This window comes from Chionomys nivalis, chromosome 16 (assembly GCF_950005125.1).
Source record: "Chionomys nivalis chromosome 16, mChiNiv1.1, whole genome shotgun sequence".
Lineage (NCBI taxonomy): Eukaryota > Metazoa > Chordata > Mammalia > Rodentia > Cricetidae > Chionomys > Chionomys nivalis.
In genome coordinates, this window is record NC_080101.1 from 54245232 (window position 1) to 54265325 (window position 20094).

At 36.8% G+C, this 20094-nt stretch overlaps 1 protein-coding gene across 1 annotated transcript; it reads left to right on the forward strand.

Annotated features, from left to right (window-relative positions):
* Nucleotides 1–275: 275 nt before the first annotated feature.
* On the forward strand, nucleotides 276–18673 carry Pi15 (peptidase inhibitor 15). Its single transcript, XM_057791008.1, has 5 exons — nucleotides 276–548; nucleotides 14347–14465; nucleotides 15362–15494; nucleotides 15618–15733; nucleotides 18519–18673. Exons 1-5 carry the CDS (start codon nucleotides 276–278, stop codon nucleotides 18652–18654), a joined length of 777 nt encoding a protein of 258 aa, XP_057646991.1. The 3' UTR covers nucleotides 18655–18673.
* The last annotated feature ends 1421 nt before the right edge of the window (nucleotides 18674–20094 follow it).

Genomic DNA, 20094 nt, shown 5'->3' on the forward strand with positions numbered 1-20094 from the left:
TTCTCTTAGGGGCTTTGATTCATAACACATTTATACATAGTGTAGAAATTACCGTAGTTTTCTTTTCAAGAGACGTTTGTTTAGATTTTGGGAGAATATTAACCCAAGCTATACTCCCAAGTGATGACATTGTAAATCCATTACACTATGGCTCTTTTTTTCTTTCTTTCTTTTTTGTTTGTTTGTTTGCTTGCTTGCTTTTCTTAAGAACCTAACTCTATACTTTTTTGCTTTAAAGCAAAACAAACCTGGTGAACTCTTTTCCACCCCTCAAAATGATAACAGTTTCTGCAGTCAGCCTTGCGATCCTTTTGTCCCTCTTCTGTGAAGCAAGCACCGTCGTCTTACTCAATTCCACTGACTCATCCCCGCCAACCAATAATTTCACTGATATTGAAGCAGCCCTGAGTGCGCCACTACAGTCTGCGGGTATCCCTAAAGCCAGGCGGAAGCGCTACATCTCGCAGAATGACATGATCGCCATTCTTGATTACCACAATCAAGTTCGGGGCAAAGTGTTCCCACCAGCAGCAAACATGGAATATATGGTAAGAGGAATCCTTCTTTCTTGAATTCTGAGTGAGAAATTGTAATTTTTAGGGTAGTAGGATTGAAATGGACTACAGTGCCTCTATGTCAAGAGGGACAGGGTACATACTTGATCTTGGGAAAGGTTTCAGCATATCTCCCAAGTGTTAAAGTGTGTTCTTTCAGGAGTTAATGTATGGGAGAGAGACAGGGGAGGGATGTACATAGACTTTTCTTCTGTGAGTTTCACTATCCTGTCAAGCCACATTTTCTATAAGGAGAAAAAAAATGGGGTATGCTGACTGCCCACATTTGCAAAGTCATCTTTCCAAGCAGGTTTCATGGGGCTCTTTTTCTGTGTTTTCTGAATCTAAAAGTCATATTTATCAGTTCAAACATTTCTTGAGAATCTTGTTTGAAATTGAAGGTTTCATGTGTTTGATTTATTCCTGGCGAGGTGACTCTCCCAGTTCTTGGACAAAGCTCTCACCCACACTAGTCTATTTGTATTCTAAGAGAACACGTTGGCTCTTTTCTTGCTTCCCTGTGATTTAAGACTTAGTCCTTCAGATAAGAGGGAAGCCAGTACACTTACTTGCACACAGTTCCAAGTTGCCATGAACACATTCTTTGCTTGCTCTTAAAAATAGACTATGTTTAAATCATTTCACTTAGAGAGCAAAAATATTAAGCTGGTATTAAAAGGAACGAGTCTGGCTAAGCTTTATTTTTGCTTTTGAAGTCATGCAAAGTTATGATTTAAAGGGTTTCACTTTACGAGATCGCAGTGTGGAGTTTGTTTAATGCAATGAAGGCCACCAATAGGTGTCAGCTTCTGGAACCGTTTGCTTTTTCTCAACAGGTTGTTTGTATCTGACCAACTGCTAGTGTCGATAACACAAGAAAAATAGACATAGCGAATAAATCTAGGGAAATCATAGTTCATGAAAGTAGTCTAATTTAGAGTCTTACTAAAATCTTTACTAAATTTGTTAAATTAACAAAGGATATAATCAGTCTTGGGTATTATTTTGGGTATGATTAAGATTTTGGATGCTGGAGTCTAAATGTTCAGCGTCTAGTCCTGTCCTTTTAGGTGACATAAGCGCTTTACTTAGTGTGTTCTGTTCTCATCTTCTCTAAGATAAGAACGCAGTCAGCATCTGCCCTAAGGGATTGTTGTAAGGACTATATGAGTTGAGGGCAGCGAAATAAGATCAGAACTCACAGATACAGAGTTGTTCTTTAAACTTTAATGAGTTTCTTTGAACTTTCTGTGAAAGAGACTCAGTGAGAACTTATTCAAGTTCTAAAAGCAGAAGCAGCTGTTCACATGCAGGAGGGCTGCAGTTAGACATAAAGGAGCAAATATGTTTCAAAAGCTACTATAGACTGTGAAAGAAGTAAACACTGAGGTCTGTGTGAGCTCAGAAAGGAACAGTACCTAGCCTACAAGGTCAGGGAGTGCTTTCTGGCTATGATCATACTAATACAAAACCTTGAATGAAGACCATGACCGCTGAGCCAGGTTTGGTAGTAAGCTCCTCTTGGTTTAGATCATGGCTAAGTCACTCACTATGGCCTCACACAAGTTACTCAGTGGCTCTAAGACCCACTTTGCCTATCGGTCCTCTTCCTTAATGGGAATAACAGTGTACACAATAAGCAATCAATAAATAATGGGATAATGTTAACTCACTACGCTAATAATGTTGAGGTCAAAGAGGTCACTAGGAGTAGCATGAGCAGAACACAGAACTTGGTAGAATGAAAAAATCTTCTTATCAAGGATGACATCACTCCCTATGCATTTATTTAATTGTCTCTTCGTGCCAGAGCCCATGCTAACTGTTTCCACTGATGACCTCATTTGATAACCCACATTTGCCATCTGATGTTGGGATTGTGATCACAGTTTTCCAAGTGAAATCATGTAGACACAGAAATGTTAATGGCTAAACCCAGGTGGTGTGACCAAAGAATGATGCTGTCCAGACTGACACTGGGGTGGGGATGGGGGTCTCTTCATTCATAAACTACAGTGTACTTCCATTGAAGGATATCTCTGAGAATATCAGAATATGTTATTAGAAAAGTTCCAGAAAAGATTGTAAATTATTCTTGTTCTGTTTATTATTCTCTCATTGCTTTCTTCTCAGGTATCAGAATCTTTACATCTGATTTATTTTGCGATAACCCAACACAGTGGATAATTATATAGTATTCGTTCACAAATCTTCTTTAGCTCAATGAATGCAATGAAAAACCATAGCCGATGGCCGGGCAGTGGTGGCACATGCCTTTAATCCCAGCACTCGGGAGGCAGAGGCAAGCGGATCTCTGTGAGTTCAAGACCAGCTTGGTCTACAAGAGCTAGTTCCAGGACAGGCTCCAAAACCACAGAGAAACCCTGTCTCGAAAAACCAAAAAAAAAAAAAAAAAAAAAAAAAAAAACAAAAAACCATAGCCGAAACACTATGCTCTATAAAACAAAACAAGAACCATGTGAAAATCTATGGTTTAAAGCCTACATATTCAGTGCTTACATAGCATCTACCTAATGTTGGCACCATTCTAAGCCACTAGCATACATTCTTGAACAAAAACAACAAATCTCCTTGGCCTCTGGATGGTAATAAAATAGCAAACCAGATAAACGAATCAGCAAGAGCAGGCTAGAAAGTAATGAGGTCATGAAGATAAAGCTCATGTCCAGGATGAGGTGCTCACTGGGATTGTTGGGGAGTATGGCCTTGGGACAGGTGGAAGAGAATTCCTATTCACAGAGGAGGGAAGTCACAGAAGAAAGAGCAGGACAAAGGACTAGAGGCAGAGAATACTGAGAAGTTTATGAAATAGCCTCACTTTCTCACTTTTATGATTCTATGTTTCAATCCATCAATAGAATTGCTTCGGTTAGGCGCTTTGTGGTGCAATTCATTGGCAGGCATATATCAATAGGTAGCTGGAGGTTAATGCAGGTACTCCGAATGACTCAGTGTTTAAGCTAGGTGGAAATCTGGATCTCTGTGGGAACTGACAACACTGATTTGAATTGGCATCAGTTGGGAAGTTAGATCAGTTCCTAACCTGTAGCATACACCTCAGAAACTCATGGTATGTTATTACACTACCTAACAAATGTTTGCTCTCTGAGTCACCCGCTGCAGGCTCAAATCATCCTCTCCCGTATCTGCTGCAGAAAAAAAAATGGCTTTGGCTCAGTGCTCTCTAACTGTGCTAGACTGCCTTGGAGTTCCTTTATTCTACAATGTGCTGAGCCATTTGTCCAGTTTCTCTCTATCCGAGGTGGCCTTAACTAATCCATCCTCCTTAATAGTTCATCCTCCACCCTTTTTAAGACTTTTGTATTAGAATACAGTTCCTTCGAGGACATTTTCATATCCACAGCTATGTGCACCTCATCATTCCACTGAGGTGCTATGCTCTCTGTCGCCTCCATGTCTGTATTATGTTCATATCACAACCAAGCTTGACAAACAGTCATGTGGGCACTTATTGCTAACTCTCTAATATTAGGGCTACAGGGTGATAAGTTAATGATTGTTCTCCTTCATTTCTCTATTGAGTTTTGAAACTCTTTGTGTATAGACAGTGAGCCCCTATTATTTATTACATTTAGACAAAACCCTAATGTGTTTATAAACAACACCAATTTTGATACCATTATTCTTTTAGCATTTTCCCATCATGATATTTCATCACACACTTGAAATAAAACAAATAGTTTTAAATCTTTTAAACCTCTTAAAATCAGATTCTTTAAGTAATTGTCTTAGACTGTGCACAATAAAATGATACAAAAGAAATTTGAGCAACAAGGTTTACTTTCACAAAATGGTTATAAACCATGTTTATATAGTGCCTGTGACTTTAATAAAACACACCTTGTGTGTAATACTTAGTTTTCTAAAACAGAGTTCTTTTTACAGAAGCAGCAATGCAGATAGAATGTAAAATGTGCACGTGAAATCTTTGCACTCTTAGCTGCCTTTCTTCAATTAGCTCTTGACTAATTTCCAGGGAGTTTTGGACACCAGCTGCTTTTCATTCTTCATAAGAGCAGCTTAAACCATGACTCTAAACCACAAGCCACATTAGTTTCTTAGAATAAAAATTATCCCCCAAAGAATGAATTTGCAAAACTTACACAGAGTTCAGTTTGTAGGATGTTCTGATTGAGAGCAATTGAGTAAATTAATTTAGAAAAACAACCAAAACCTCTCCATGAAAGGAAGGGATCCAAAGATAGGAATCTTTGTCTTTAAAGTATAAGCAGCACAGTAAAAACAAAGCAAATAGGGAGTAAAACCACCAAGTTTAATGCTCTGCATAGGAGATTGCTCTAATAAACATGAAACAAACACAGCGAAAGAGTTGGGGGTGGAACTGAAAACCTCCAGCTGGAAAATGGTGAAGACCTCCGTGGAAGAAGAGAACGTGACACTGATGCTCAAGAGGTGTGATGGCTGTGGCAGAAAGCAAAGCCAAGGGTGACCCAAGCCATGAGCAGGGAGCAGCCAGTCAGGATGCCTATGAGGTGCAACAAAGGCCTGGTGCAAAAGGACCAGGAAGAGTGTGACATTTGAGATCAAGGCATCTTAGAAAGAAGGCTTCTTCCATATGAGGAAGTCACAGCATACATAGGAGGTGGTGACTGCTGAGGACCAGTACTTGGTTTTTAGGTAAGGGTAAAGAACAATGCGGTTACTCTATACACAGTGGGAAGCAGAAAGAATAATTGAACTGCAGCACACATGGTAGGGATGTTCAGAGAAACACAGGTTACGGAAAACATGATAGCTATACTAGAAATGGGCTGGAAAAGAAGATAGCAATGATATCTCAGGAAGCTCAAACCACTTTTGTTATCATATGACTTATGTTTGTTTGCTGTCGGCAAATCTGAGTTGCTGAGCTAAATATAAAAGGTTTCTTGTGTTCTTCTCGGAAAAGGAAACATATCTATTACCAAATAGTAGTAGGTAGTAAAGTAACAGCATGATTCAGTGAATGAATGAGGCAATTAATCCAACCTCAGTAAAGGCCAACACATTTTTGGCCTAGAATGATAATCTGTGACTTGGGAATAAAGAAAAATGCTAATTTAATTTATCTAGGCTTCATGTGGAAGAGAATGTGGATAATTCAAACCACTATTGTTTCCTTCCTTCTGTCGTTGACTAAACATTATGGTGTCAGATCTGAGGCAGGAAAATTGCTGAGTTCAAAGCTAACTATTGCTAGGCAGGGAGTACTAGCCTAGGCTGAAATACACAATATGATCCTTTCTCCAAAACAGTTTTGATGTCTATCCTTGCCCTTTTTTGTTAATAAAGCAATGCTATAGGCCAGGCAGCACATTTCTTCTTGTTTGGAAAGAATAGCTTAATTGATTTTATTGGGAAAACATGAACCTTGCTGTGTCTAATCTAATGCTTTTCAATGAGTGCTCTTATGGCTTCTAGAAGGCCTGTGAGAACCACTGCCAGGAAGTAGTGGGCTAAGCATGTTGACGGACAGGACGGCACTTGCCAGCACATTCAGGGCTCGGTATTTTTGCTCTCCTGGATAGGGACTACGGTGTCTGGTCTTCTAGCAGACACCAGACACGTTTTGTAGGTGCTTCCTTTTCAGATACAGTCTGCTTGCTGCAGGTTACTTGGACACCAAAGAAGGTGGTCCTACCTTGGAGTTTATGTCCTTTTATCTCTCTTTTCCACAACTGAAGGCAAAAACATTTTCTCCTTAGAGATTGTAAAAGGTGGACATGTTAAAAATATTAAAATTGCATGATTCTGAACCGTATCATTAGTGGGCAGAAAGAGTACCCATAAGTACCAAATGGGCGACCTAACGGGTGAATGTGATTCCCAGCACTCAGTGCTGCAATCTCACTGCAAGTGATGTTTGGCCACAAACTAGGAAGTAAACGAGTAAGTTTGTGTGTTTCTTCTGAGTGCTTTATAGGATGTACTGTCACATCTTGTCCCACAATCCACAGTTAAGAAACAAGTGGCTTTCCTGGTTAGAGTATATGACTATGCGGGTGGCAGGCAGGTCATTCAACAATCTCTCCTTCCACTTTAGGCAGTCTCCTGGAGTGGGGAGCAATGATCCACAGACAGAAGCAGTATGTCTATCAAGGAAGTGGGCAAGGCACTGTGCAACATGTCAAAGCAGGGAAACTGCTGACTATTCTCAGAGTACAGAAGGAGACCTATTCCATGCATGGACTGAGGTGGCAGAGTAGTGCCAGCTTCCAAAAGTGATGTGGCTAAATATTAGACTAAAATCTATTATACCAAAAATAAATAAATAAATAAGGAGAGGGGGACCTTGTGGTCACTAGAGTGTTCTATAAGATAGAGGGTAGTATAATTATATGACGCAGATTTAATGTTTAAAAGAATTTAGTATAACAATATTGAAATTGGAGACAATAAAAAACTTGATTGACTTTGTTATAAGAGCAAGGGATTTAAATTTTCTATGACCAATGAATGTATTCCTTCTGTCACCTGAGATTCTCTCTTCCATCTCTTGTATTCTGTTAGTTATGCTTACAACCACAAGGATGACCCCAGCTAAGACCCTAAGCAATTGTGGAGAGGGTGCCTGAACTGGCCTTGCCCTGTAGTCAAATGGATGACTTGGTTATCTTAAATGCCATCATAGAACCTTCATCCAGCAACTTATGGAAGCAGATGCAGAAATCTATTGCAGAACACTGGGTTGTGCCCCTAAAGTCTAGTTAAAAAGAGAGAGGTGTGATAATATGAGCAAAGGGGTCAAGACCGTGATGGAGATACCCAGTGAAACAGCTTACTTGAGCTAATGGGAGCTCACCAACTCTGATGGGACAGCAGGAGAACCAGCATAGGACCAAACAAAGCCATCTGAATTGGGGTGACATCTGTATGTCTGGGTCAGACTGTGGGACCATGGGCAGTGAGACCAGAATTTGTCCCTACTGCTTGTATTGGCTTTTAGGAACCCATTCTCTTTGGAGGGCCTAGATATAATGCGGAGGGCCTTGGTCCTGCATCAAAGCAATGTGTTAGACTTTGCTGACTTCCCCGTAGGAAGCCTTACCCTCCTTTAGGAATGGATGGGGGATGGAGGAGGAGGTGGAAGGAGTGGGGGGAGAGGAGGGAGTGGGTAAAAAAAATTAGATCAAGGGAAGTATTAAAGGTTTTATCTGGGAAATTGCATGATTGTATTTGAATTTTAGAAAGGTCATCCTGGCCATGGGGTAAAGAAGGAATGGAAAAAGGCAGTGGTGGAGACAGGATGCCCAGTCAGAGTCTGTCATGACAGGCTTGGTGAGAGATAATTGAAACCTGAAGTATGTTTGCGGAAACAGGGTAAGCTGGGGCTGTGAAATATTTGGAAATCGGGTCAGAAAGGGTGATTCATATGAAGTTGCAGAGAGATATTTACAGGACGGAGCAGTCAAGACCCGTCTCTGTCTTTGAGGGGGCAACTGTGTTACTCTGAGTCAGAGAACACAAAAGACAACAAATTTTAGGGGGCCAAGGAGTGACAGGGGATTGTCATCTGGTGAGCATGGCTATGAAAGCTGAAAAGCAGATAAAATGTGAGAAGCTGCATAGGCGCTTTCTTCCACTGAGAAAATGTGGGATGGGGATGCACGTTGAGTGGAGGAACAGAGCATTCTCTGTGAGGCAGGTTAAGGGAGTGTCATGGAAACTGGACAGGAGTCTGTCTATAGGAATCTACTTAAGAATGTTTACAAGAAAATGCCACCCTAATCCAAATCTGTTTTAAGAATCTAGTTGGTGCTAAGCTACTCCAGCTCACTTGGGACAAGAATTTTTTGGGAAAACAATCAAAGGGCTTCTAAAAATAATATAGAAATCTGCCTGGCGGACTATCTGGTATTGCGAGTTTAATATATCTGAAAACTGTACCACAAGAACCCAAGGACATGCAGGGATTATAAACTTGAGGGATTTGATTGTCTCTGGGAACTTTTGAAGGATTATATTGGAGGAAGGACATGGGAAGATAAAAACTGATGTTTTAAGCCATTTAAGAAAAAGCTTGGCACGAATGCATCCTAAACAATGGTTTAGGAGATGGCATGTCAGTGCTCCTGTGCTGTTATCCATAGTGCTCAAAGCAGATGACAGATATTTAGACAAAACTAGGTGGGATACCCAATCTGTTAATTTTGGAATTAACTTTTTATGAAATCTTTTAAATTCACAGCAATAAATGTAAACAAAGATGTTATTTAAGGATGCTATTTTTAACGTTATTCTATAAAGATGTTTAAGATATTATTTAATATTTTCCCAATATTTCATGTTTCATCATTTAGTAAAACATGAACACTTTCCCAAATCTGTCTCTTTTTATTCTTTGGAAACCATTTTTTAGTGGGCAGCAGGTAGCCAGACAGGTTACTCTGAGGCAGCGCGTGATCTGGGATTTGCATGTGTATGTCAGGGTAGCCTCACAATCAACAAATCCATTTCTAGTATATTGTGACATTTAATCAGTGGAAGAAATGGACCATTCATAAAAATCCTGTGGCAGTCTAAACTTCACTGTCATATGATCAGTGTTGCATAACACCCCACCCCCTCACCCTGAAGAGTAGGGTCATTGCTAAATGATCAACAATAACTTCAAACTTTACAGTAAAAAGCAGATGTTGAACAATGCTTCAAGGAGGGAAAATGCTCTTATAACTTCCAAAATAGTCTCTAATGTTATCTGCCCAATGTTACTGTTCTTATGAGCAAGTGCCTTCTTTCTACACAGTTACATTGCTAATTTTTCAGTGGCTTCAGGCCTTTTCTGTTTTTTTTTTTTTTCCATTGGACTGCAGGTTAGTAGAGATTAATGGTTGATAAATTCATGAAAGACATTCACATTTCCGGTGTCTCCCCAACCCTCTCGACTTACTACAGTTTTTAAATTTCCAACAATAATAACTCATATTATTCAGTGAACACTAGTCCTAGATGTGATAAATATCCTTTAGTCTCTGTATCAAACTTACTCTCATCACACTCTTGAGAGATAAGGACAAATTTCTTCATTTAGAGATAGAAATTCAGAGTTCAGAGAGCATAAATCTCTTCTTTTAACAATTGATCCAAATGCTCCATTAGACAGCAAACATGCTTCAAACAGCGATGCACTACAGCACACGACAGTGCAGTGCAGTATAGTGCATGCTACTTATTGTCTATTCATCTTTCCTGCTTTTGGGCTCATTGAATAGCAAATTTCCCCACACATACTTCCCCTGAGAATATCAGAGAGTATAAGAAATAATTTAAAACATGAAATAAAATTATTCTTGTATTCTCTATACTTGGAAAATAATATAGGTGAATTGCTTTATGATAATGCTACCAATCTTTGGATGATTGACAGATTTCATATACACATTATGTTGATTCACATTTTTATATACTGAGCTAAATAAAGATCATATATCTGTTTTAAATTTAGGCTTGATGAAAAGGGGTTGCCATGATTTCTAGTTTCTTATCCTTATAGTTTTGGGACTTTGGAATGATATTTTTCTGAAATGTTACATCTGAAGTCTTGCTTTAAAATGCCATCCTGGTGAATAAAGTTAATACATTAAAGTTGGTACTACATGTATGCAATCCAATGTCTCTAATCTAGGAATTTGTCTCAAAAGGTCTAAGTAGAGCTACATATCCCTTCTCCAAAATCCCAAGAATATTCTGGAAGCATTACTTTGAAGAAAACTCTAAAAGGTGCTTTAAGAACAATAAAAGCTCAGTTCAGGACTTGAGACTCAGTAGAGGTTATAGTATGTGGATCAATCTCCACACCTTTGTCAAGAGACAAGGAAGGGACTAATAGATTAAAACAAAGAGGTTTTTTCCAGGGATAATTTCTACATTAACACACAATTCACTCCAATGTTCATTTAATTCCTGAGTTTTGAAAATATATGGATACTATCATCAAGAAATGTCTGTAACACAGAATGATCCTTACTTGGAAATGTGTTTTATGTACTAAAAGTAGCGAACTTTTATCATTCACATTTTCAGAAACAAGACTTCTTTATATGACATAATATAATCTGAATTTTTTCTTGCTTGAAGTTTGAGTTAAAGACTGTTGAGAATCATTCTTTCTTCTTCTTCTTTTTTTTTTTTTTTCGAGACAGGGTTTCTCTGTAGCTTTGGTGCCCATCCCTGAACTAGCTCTTGTAGACCAGGCTGGCCTCGAACTCCCAGAGATCCACCTGCCTCTGCCTCCCGAGTGCTGGGATTAAAGGTGTGTGCCACCACTGCCCGGTGAGAATCATTCTTTATTTGCCACCACCCATGGACATGAAGAGAAAAGGAAACAATTCAAATTCACATAATAGGAATAATAAAAGCATATCATAAATGCTGGCAATATCCAAGATCCCAGCCCCTAAACAAGTACATCTTGCTGTTGATCAAGGCATCTCCACAAATCCTCTTGTGGTAGTGCACACCTGTAATTCCAGTTCACAGGAGATGTTGGTAGGATGGTACTAAGCTCCCTAATGAGATCTTGCTCAAGAAATAAGGCAATCTCCACAAGACAGGGCCCCACCATTTTCCTTTGTCTTCATCTTTCCCTAGAGAGTTCTATATACACTGTGAGGTCTTGGTGTTTTTGAGGCTATAGGAGGCCACATGCTGCCTCAATTTATTCTCTTACCTGCCGCATTCTGATCTTTTAAGGTATCATCTTTGAAATATTGTTTAATTCATAATGAATAATTTGAATCCCCCCTTTGAGGGCCCATCTTTAACTCTGATCCCACCTGTGTCTTCCCCAGCCGATCCAAGGCTCATTTCTAGCCTTTTGGATAGTTTAACAATGATTCTTAAATGTTCATCTCAGTTTCCTTCAATGGCATTTCACAAACATTCCTTCCTAATAAAACAAGTTCACCAATTTTAAAACAGAAATGAGTTTGTTAATGCCCATGAACTCTGTTGATGTCTTTGGCTGCCCTCCAGAGGAATAATTTTATCATCACGTAATTTGTCTATGGCTTCTGCAAGTCAACTAACACAAAGGATCAGATCACCCTGGTCATTAAAAAAAAATAAAACATTTTTAATGTAAAATGTAAAATGACAAAAAGCAATCCAAATATGTAAGATATGCCCATATTAATATCCAAAAATAAATGTCTTAGAATATTCCATGCTGTCTACCATTTTGTTTCTATGATAGTATCCTTATCCATATCCTAATCATAAATTTATCTCTAAAGTTTCAATGGGATATTGCTATTTCTAGTCTGTTGTCTTTGAACACAATTCCACTATACACAATAGTTTTTTCCAAGTTGATTATGATGTTCTAAATTATTACTCTTATTTCTTCCTTAATTTTAGCTTCAATTTGTTGTTTTTTAGGAAGGGATTTCTTTTCATGAATGTAGAATATTTTTGAAAACATATATTTATTTAATGTCTACTTCTTGAAAATTAAATGGTTAAACTCTATTTTTATATTTAATAATTTATTTCTTGTTTCAGTGTTTTGCCTGATTTGATAATAACCCTTTCCAAATATTTAAGATATTTTGTCCTTTTGCACACTTCCATACTTCATAGTTTGGAATTAAAAACAAATATTTCCAAACAAGTCTACAGTTATATAGAGTTACATTCCAACAATCATGGTTTCTAATTAGCCAGTAGTACTGGCTGGACACAAATACACAGTCACAGGTGTCATTGTGTACCATGTTTGTTTATTATTACACTGAATATTTCCCAACAGGTCACATGGTAAGAGAGCCTTTAATTTGTATTGTATTAATATTATCAGTTCTTCTGACTTATATAAGACAGGAAATTTCTCCCAACTCTCTCTCATGAAGCAACATTTCTTGTCTCAATTTTGTATCTCTGGATCAGGCTCAAAGGAACTCCCAACTTGAAGAGGATCCTGCATTCTTTTCCTTTTCCTCTTATCTCTCAGGGTCACAACTCCCCCAGATACTGAAAAGACATCAGTCTGAATTCTGTTTTCTTGTCTTAGGCTAAGTGTTTCAGTTGCATGTGATTTACAGTCAAGATACTTGTTTAGCTCAAGCTATCTCTTAATTTATTAATAAACAGAATAACCCATTTTAAATATTTAATTCAAATCTTATCTACCCTATTTATGATCAACTCAATGCTAACTTGTTAGCCCCAAGTTCAGAGGATGAGAATAAGCTGGGGGATTGAAGATTTGCAGGCACGGAGGCTAACCTTAGCCCATTTCCCAGAACCCACAGAAAAAAGGTCAGGTGAATTTACACAGGCTTGAAATTTCAGAGCTCTGAAGGTGGGCTCAAGAGGCTCTCTGGGACTCGCTAGCCATTCACTCTTGCCAAATGGACCAGCTCCAGGTCCAGAAAAACCTTGTGTAAACAAAGAAACAAATCAAAAGGTAGAGAGTGACTAAGGAAGACAACGGGTGTCAACCTCTGTCTTCACATGAGCTTTCCACTGTCTACATAAACATGAAAAAACATGTACAACACATACACATATACCAGCACTGCACTAAACACACACACACACACACACACACACAATGAAGGAAAGACATTCGTTGAATATTTTGAATTGTTTTGTGTAGAGTGTATATTCTCAGTAGTGCTGGTCAGTCACTGGCCAGTACCATATAGTTCATTTTGGCACTGCTTCCGTGACTACTCATGTATATCCAAATCATGAGACTGTGGATCTGAAGATGGCATCACCTCCAGTGTTATACTTTTGTGACTGAGTTAACTGACAGATAGATGATGAATGAGAGCCCCTAGTCATTGATCTCAATAGCATAAGTAAGCATAAACACAAGATCACTGTGTTTCACATCAGTGCTATATGTATCATGCTGTGATTCATATATTTGATTCATAGAGTTGATTGTAATAAAGTATTTTTAAAACTGAAGAACAGTACATGTTAATATATAATGTGTACATGTATTTTTTCAAATAACTGTGATTAATATTTCAAGAGATGCAGTTTATTGATGATATCACCTTTTAGTGAATTGATTGTGTAGTTTTATATTTCAATAAACCACAGTCAATAGTTCAGAAATCCATATTTTACTATTTTTTTATGGATAAACAAATGTTTGATAAATCCATTAAAGCTGAAAATCATCTTTGTAATGTTTATTTAAGTACTAGGGTAAAATAGTTTTACATTAAATTTGTTAGTTTAACGTTCTATACTAATTTATGGAAGATGACTTTTGTGTAGAAGAAGTACTGATATTTGTGGCTTCACGCTTTCATAGAAAGTTGATTGACTATCTTTACAGAGGTAATTTATTGTTGATACACCTACAATGCTAGCTTGCTTGACCTCTCTATGCAGTTATTGAGATGGGAATGCCAGTCTGCATAGTGACTAATATGAACATTTATGAAATCAAAGAGTCATGCAAATTTTGACATGCATTTTCAAATAACAATAACCTACTTTATATGACTATATATATATACATATATATTAGTAACTCTCCACTAATTTTCTCTTATTTTTTAATTTGATTAAAATATAATGTACTTTATCTACGTAACACCCTTTGTAGAACTTTGAAGTTATTTTATTATAGTTATGTTTAGTTCATAATTAATACTTTGTTTTAGCTACAATAATCACAGGACCCTGAACTGAAAGAACTCCTAAAAACAGGAGCATTGTTTCTTTCCTTTCTTTTTGTTTATTAAAACAAATTCAGCAAAACTGAAGGATTACTTAACTTCCACAGGTCTGGGATGAAAATCTTGCAAAATCTGCTGAGGCCTGGGCAGCTACTTGCATTTGGGATCATGGACCTTCTTATTTGTTGAGATTTTTGGGTCAAAATCTATCTGTCCGAACTGGAAGGTAGGAAACAATTATTCACATGATTATACTTCATTATTTATAGACCCTACAGATGATAAAGGTAACCATTTTAAGTAGTATGACCAATTTTCAACTGGTTTCTATGAGTCAGGAAATGATGTTTGGCTTATGAATAACTTGATTTTAAAAAGCTATACAACTAGTTCATAAGGCCTAATAAGGTCACCTTTCTCTCTTACTTTGAAACATGCTACCTCCATCTGTATTTGTCATTGACTCTGCTGAATTCTAGAAAGGATTGTGCATGATGTGTCTTGTCTCACAACCCCGTACACACAAAAACTTCATGATTTTGCAGAAGTCAAATATGTGTGGTTGTTTATATTACATCATTGTGTATAATTGAATATAAACAATTAAAATAATAAATAGGCAAATTTGTAGTGCATTTACATAAGTGTGCACACAGACATGTATGTATGTGCAACGAGAAAATTCTTGCTGACAGAACGGTTCCTTCTACTGTAGAATATCATGACCAACATTTTATAGCTCCATTCTTATGAACACTTTCATTAGAGTTAAAGTATTTTTACTATTTCCATGTGTCTAATAAATCTAAATTATTAATAAAATTCTAATAGAGTAATTTTTATACATTAAATAAGACTTCGATGCTTCCTGAATAATTTGTGTTCTTCTGTTTTGGAATGGCCTAACGTGTACTTGGATGAATGAAGGTTTATTGGGCATTTTCATGCTTGTCTCTTTCAGGAGAATTGAAGAGCTCTATCAGAGAGTGGATAGTAATTTTCAGGAGTGGAGATGAGCTTGTTATAATATACAATATTATAACACTTTTATGGTGTAAGACAAGTTCACTAAATAGCTTCCTGCCTACTGAGTTCTTTTTTGCTCTTTCTCTTGACATCTAGATATCGCTCTATTCTCCAGCTGGTCAAGCCATGGTATGACGAAGTAAAAGATTATGCTTTTCCATACCCCCAGGATTGCAACCCTCGGTGTCCTATGCGATGCTTTGGTCCTATGTGCACTCATTATACACAGGTCATTTCAACTGCTGTGTTTGGGTTTTTTTTTTTTTTATTCTTATCTTAAAAATGTTTTTTCTTATTTTGATGACTGTTAAATGTTTAAGCAATTTTGGAAGATACTGATTTATTTTTGCAGATGGTCTGGGCCACTTCTAATCGAATAGGATGTGCAATTCATACTTGCCAAAACATGAATGTCTGGGGATCTGTGTGGCGACGTGCAGTGTACTTGGTCTGCAACTATGCTCCAAAGTAAGTTCCAAGTTGAGTTCCACTTCCTGTAGCCTGAATGTTAGAGATCAGCAGCCAGATGGACATATTTTTGATATAGAAGTAAATATATATTCTGCAGTACTTCTTCACCTTCACCTATGCTTCATCCCCATGAGCGTCATGGCCATCCCCACGGATCTGAAAAATGACAGGGTTAAAATTGTAAGGCGTACACATTAAGACACCTGAACTCACTCAGTTCTCCTTTCCATCACCACTCTGCTACATTAAGTGTAAGACTGTGTTTCGTAGTCATTGACACCAGTATCAAAGGTATCAGAAAGCATCCTCTAGAGTTGTTACCAGGATAATATTTTGAATTATCAGTACCAGAATGTTGGCTTACCTACTTCACCAGGAAAGAAACATATTGGAAAAGATTTTTTCCTACTTCTCTCATTTTTTTAGAAAAAAATTTATTCAGTATCATAATTCTATAGCCTACATAAATAAATACTAACTTGTTGAAGATTACAAAATCTAGTTATATTTTTGAATATTCCTTAAAAAGATCAATAAACATTTAATAACACTTAATAAAAGGCCTTCTTGATAGATGTAACTCTGAGGATGAGAAATTGTTCCCATATTTCTACAGAGTTCTCTTCCCATTTGGAATAAGTGTCAAATATGGAAGGGATTTATGATACTTGTGGTGCCTTCCAAAGTGAGTCTTAGACAAAGATTTTCTCCAGCTCTTCCAACACATGGAGGAAGGGGAACAGCATGTCATAAGTAACCAAAGACTCATTGATATGGTGGTGGGCTTGAGTCAATCCTGCTTTAAAATAAAAGAAAATTTATGATTTTCCTTCAGAATTATTTCAATGAGGAGTCTGAAAAATATCTTTCAAAAGATATCTAAACCTTGCACTTGTTTGTATTTTAACCATATATGCTTGATATCCTCTTATTAATCATTTATCCTGTGAGAAACTGGCCAGGTTTTAAAGAGATCATCAAAGACAGATTTTAAAAATTCATTCAGCTCCTCTATTTCAGCCAAATAATAAAATTTCCTAATAATATTGATTGATTTATAGGCCTTAAATATAAGGCATTACACTAACATTAATATGTTATAGCACTAATATTAATGTATGATAGTCTTTAAAAACATAAATGTATTATACAATTAATGTATTATAATCTTAATAAAAACACTAATATTTTATGGTCTTAATAAAATCATAGGTAATTAAGACTTAAAATCTTGAGTGGGGGTGAATATTATTTTTCCAGTTGAAGTTTTCTATAGGCTAAGACTTTCAGTGGGAAAATGAGAAAGAAAGAAAAACAAAGAGAGGACAGATAATATGTAAATAAATTGATTTGAACAAAAAATGAAAGAATGGATGACGTATGAACTGACTTACTGTTGAACATTATTATCCTCTATTCAATAATAAGTATTTTTTTAGAAGTTTGTAACATATGATAATATTATACATAACAAGCTTTCAGTTCTGGGTTTTGTTTTCAAAACACATGCTTGAGAGTTTAAACATTAAAAAAATAATAAATATTTAAAAAATAAATGGAAAATGTAAAATTATATAATAGGCTTATTCCGTATACTGTTCTCATATACCTTTGAATAAATAGATAGTGAGAGAAAAAATTTTTATTACAGGGTAGGAAGATTCAAGAGAAGATGAGAACATAGGAGTCACATGATAGGAGGAGAGGCTTGGAGTGCTTCTAGATAGGCATATGATGTTATTAAAATGACCCCCGAGGAGAGGAATTCGATCCCCCAGCCAGACAGTGGAAGTGGGGAATCCTAAACTTCCATTTCAGTTTGTGATATGAACAGTTAATTAGTGAATTTTAATGTGTATACTTTCGTATGTTGGAAATGGTGGAAATTCGCAGCTGAGTAGTTTTCTAATATTATATCCTGCATGTGTGCTTCACAGTCACCTCCGGGTTTGGTTTAAGTTAAATGAACGCTGAGATCTGTTGTGTTCGGCCCTGGTTTTAGCATTGAGAGCCAAACTTCCTCATTTAATTTCCTTCATTTTGTAGTAGTCTGATACTGAAAATAAGTTATTGTCATCCTTTATTACAACGTAAAGAACAAAAGCCCAGAAGCAATAGCTTTGCTCAGATATTCTGCATAGAGAATTAGCTTTATTATTGTAATCATTGTGTCATCATAGCGAGAAGGACCAATCAAGTAGTTGTATGTACTCAAACCATGAAAGTTCAAAGAGCATCAACTAAAATCTGACAGGTTTGGTTTTCTATGTGGAAAAAGATTTGAGAATCACTTTTGTGCCTATGAGCCATTACTCTCTTATGAGAATAGTTGGCTCCTGGTTTTATAAAGATTAGAATCTTAAATTTTCCTAACTTTTAAAATAAATCTTATGAGCATTGTAACCATTTTTTTTTTATTCTTCTCTCATATTAAATGGAGCTGGGTCCTGACCTTGTACCCTGGAATGCTGCTAGAGTAGAAGACAAATGTAGTGGGTTGATTGGGCCTGGTGTCCATGACTTATCACCAGAAATTGTAAATAGGACTTTATTATTACCTGTCAGTTAAGATTCTCTTCATTTATTCAGATAGAAAGCATTTTAAAAGCAAGAAATATGGAATAAAATGTGCTTTGGAAATTTTTTAAAAATGAATGTAATTTTTAGGGCCTTATAAGACATGCTCCTCACATGTCAGGAGTGTGTGAGCATGTGTGTCGAAGTCATCTGACTCTGGGGTGAGTGAGCAGCACTAATGTCATCTTTTCCTTTTTCGTCCTAGGGGTAACTGGATTGGAGAAGCACCATACAAAGTAGGAGTGCCATGTTCATCGTGTCCTCCGAGTTATGGGGGAGCCTGTACCGACAATCTGTGCTTTCCAGGAGTAACGTCAAACTACTTGTACTGGTTTAAATAAGCTTGTCTTTTTATTCCTCTGGGAGATGCATTGGCTTTTGAACTCATAAGCATATATATATATATATATATATATATATATGCTGAAGTTTGAACATATTATACATATTTTATTATAACCGTATTCTCATTTTAGTGGTCAGTTGTCTAGTGTTTGTCTAGGGTGTTAAGTTTTGGATACAAGCAAAGCATGAATTTCTATTTTTCTGACCTTAAATTTAAATTAAATGACTGTATATGTAGTGATGGCATAGTCGTTGCCTTCAATTCCAAAACCTATATTCAGGGAAATTATGTTACTATGTCCCTAAGGAATGAAATGTATGTTCAAGCTGTTATATATGTGTATTCATATGTATACATATGTATATATATATGCACACACATATGATGTGTGATGTAACACATAGAAAATAATATGATGTGATCGCTAACAAGGGGAAATGAAAAATATATTTGGGCTTATGAACCATTTCTACAACACCCATGAAAGGATTGTTTGCAATTCAGTGGTATTTGGATATTACTTAATCAAGGAATCATAGAATTTGTTCTGGAGATACTTAATTTCATTTGGATCTCTCAAGTGTATGTTGAATTTATGGACATTTCCATAACACTCATTTTGATCAGTTTCATTTTTTAAAATTTTTTGAATGAGTTAATCTTTTGATTATTCACTCAACAATTACTTTGACTAATTTACTTTGCTGGTTATGTTCTGATAATGCAAAAATAATTACATGTGATTCCTGCCTTTGAGAAGCTATCAGAGACGTCCACAAAACAGCATAGCCTAGTAATTTTGCTATGAATTATTTTTAACTAATCATATATCATGTATTTTGAGGAACAAGCGTTTTAACCTCTTAAGGGTGGAATGGATGATAAATGCTGCTGTCTAACATGTGAAGTGTCTGTTCCCCAGGAAACTCCAACATTTAAGTGAAATATGGAAAGTGTCTTATTAGTGCTGTGAATAGACACCATGACCCAAGAAGCTTATAAAAAGAAAGTATTTAACTAGGGGCTTGCTTACAGTTTCAGGGATTGGTCCATGATCATCCTGGTGGGAAGATGGAGATAGGCAGGAAGAAGGTGCGGTACTGGAGCGTTTATACCCTGACCTGCAGGCAGGAGGCAAGAAGAGTAAGACTGCGCCAGGCCAGGGTTTTTAAACATCAAAGTCAACCCATAATGACAAGTTTACACTCTCTCAAATATGGCCATACCTCCTAATTCTTTTTAAAAATTCCGAGTAAAATCCTATACTCAAATATATAAACCTATGGAAGTCGTTATTCAAACCACCAAACTATGTAAGAATTGACAACTGCTCAAAGTTTTCTGGAGCAGAATAGGCTAAACTGAAGACAAGATTCTCAGAATACTGATGAAGTCCAAGAGAAGTAAGAGGCATAAGTAATCATGGGATTAGTAT

Coding starts and splice junctions, on each gene's coding strand:
- Pi15 (XM_057791008.1), top strand. CDS start 276: ATGATAACAGTTTCTGCAGTCAGCCTTGCGATCCTTTTGTCCCTCTTC. Junction 549..14,346: donor CAGCAAACATGGAATATATG/GTAAGAGGAATC, acceptor TAACTTCCACAG/GTCTGGGATGAAAATCTTGC. Junction 15,734..18,518: donor GTCTGCAACTATGCTCCAAA/GTAAGTTCCAAG, acceptor TTTTCGTCCTAG/GGGTAACTGGATTGGAGAAG.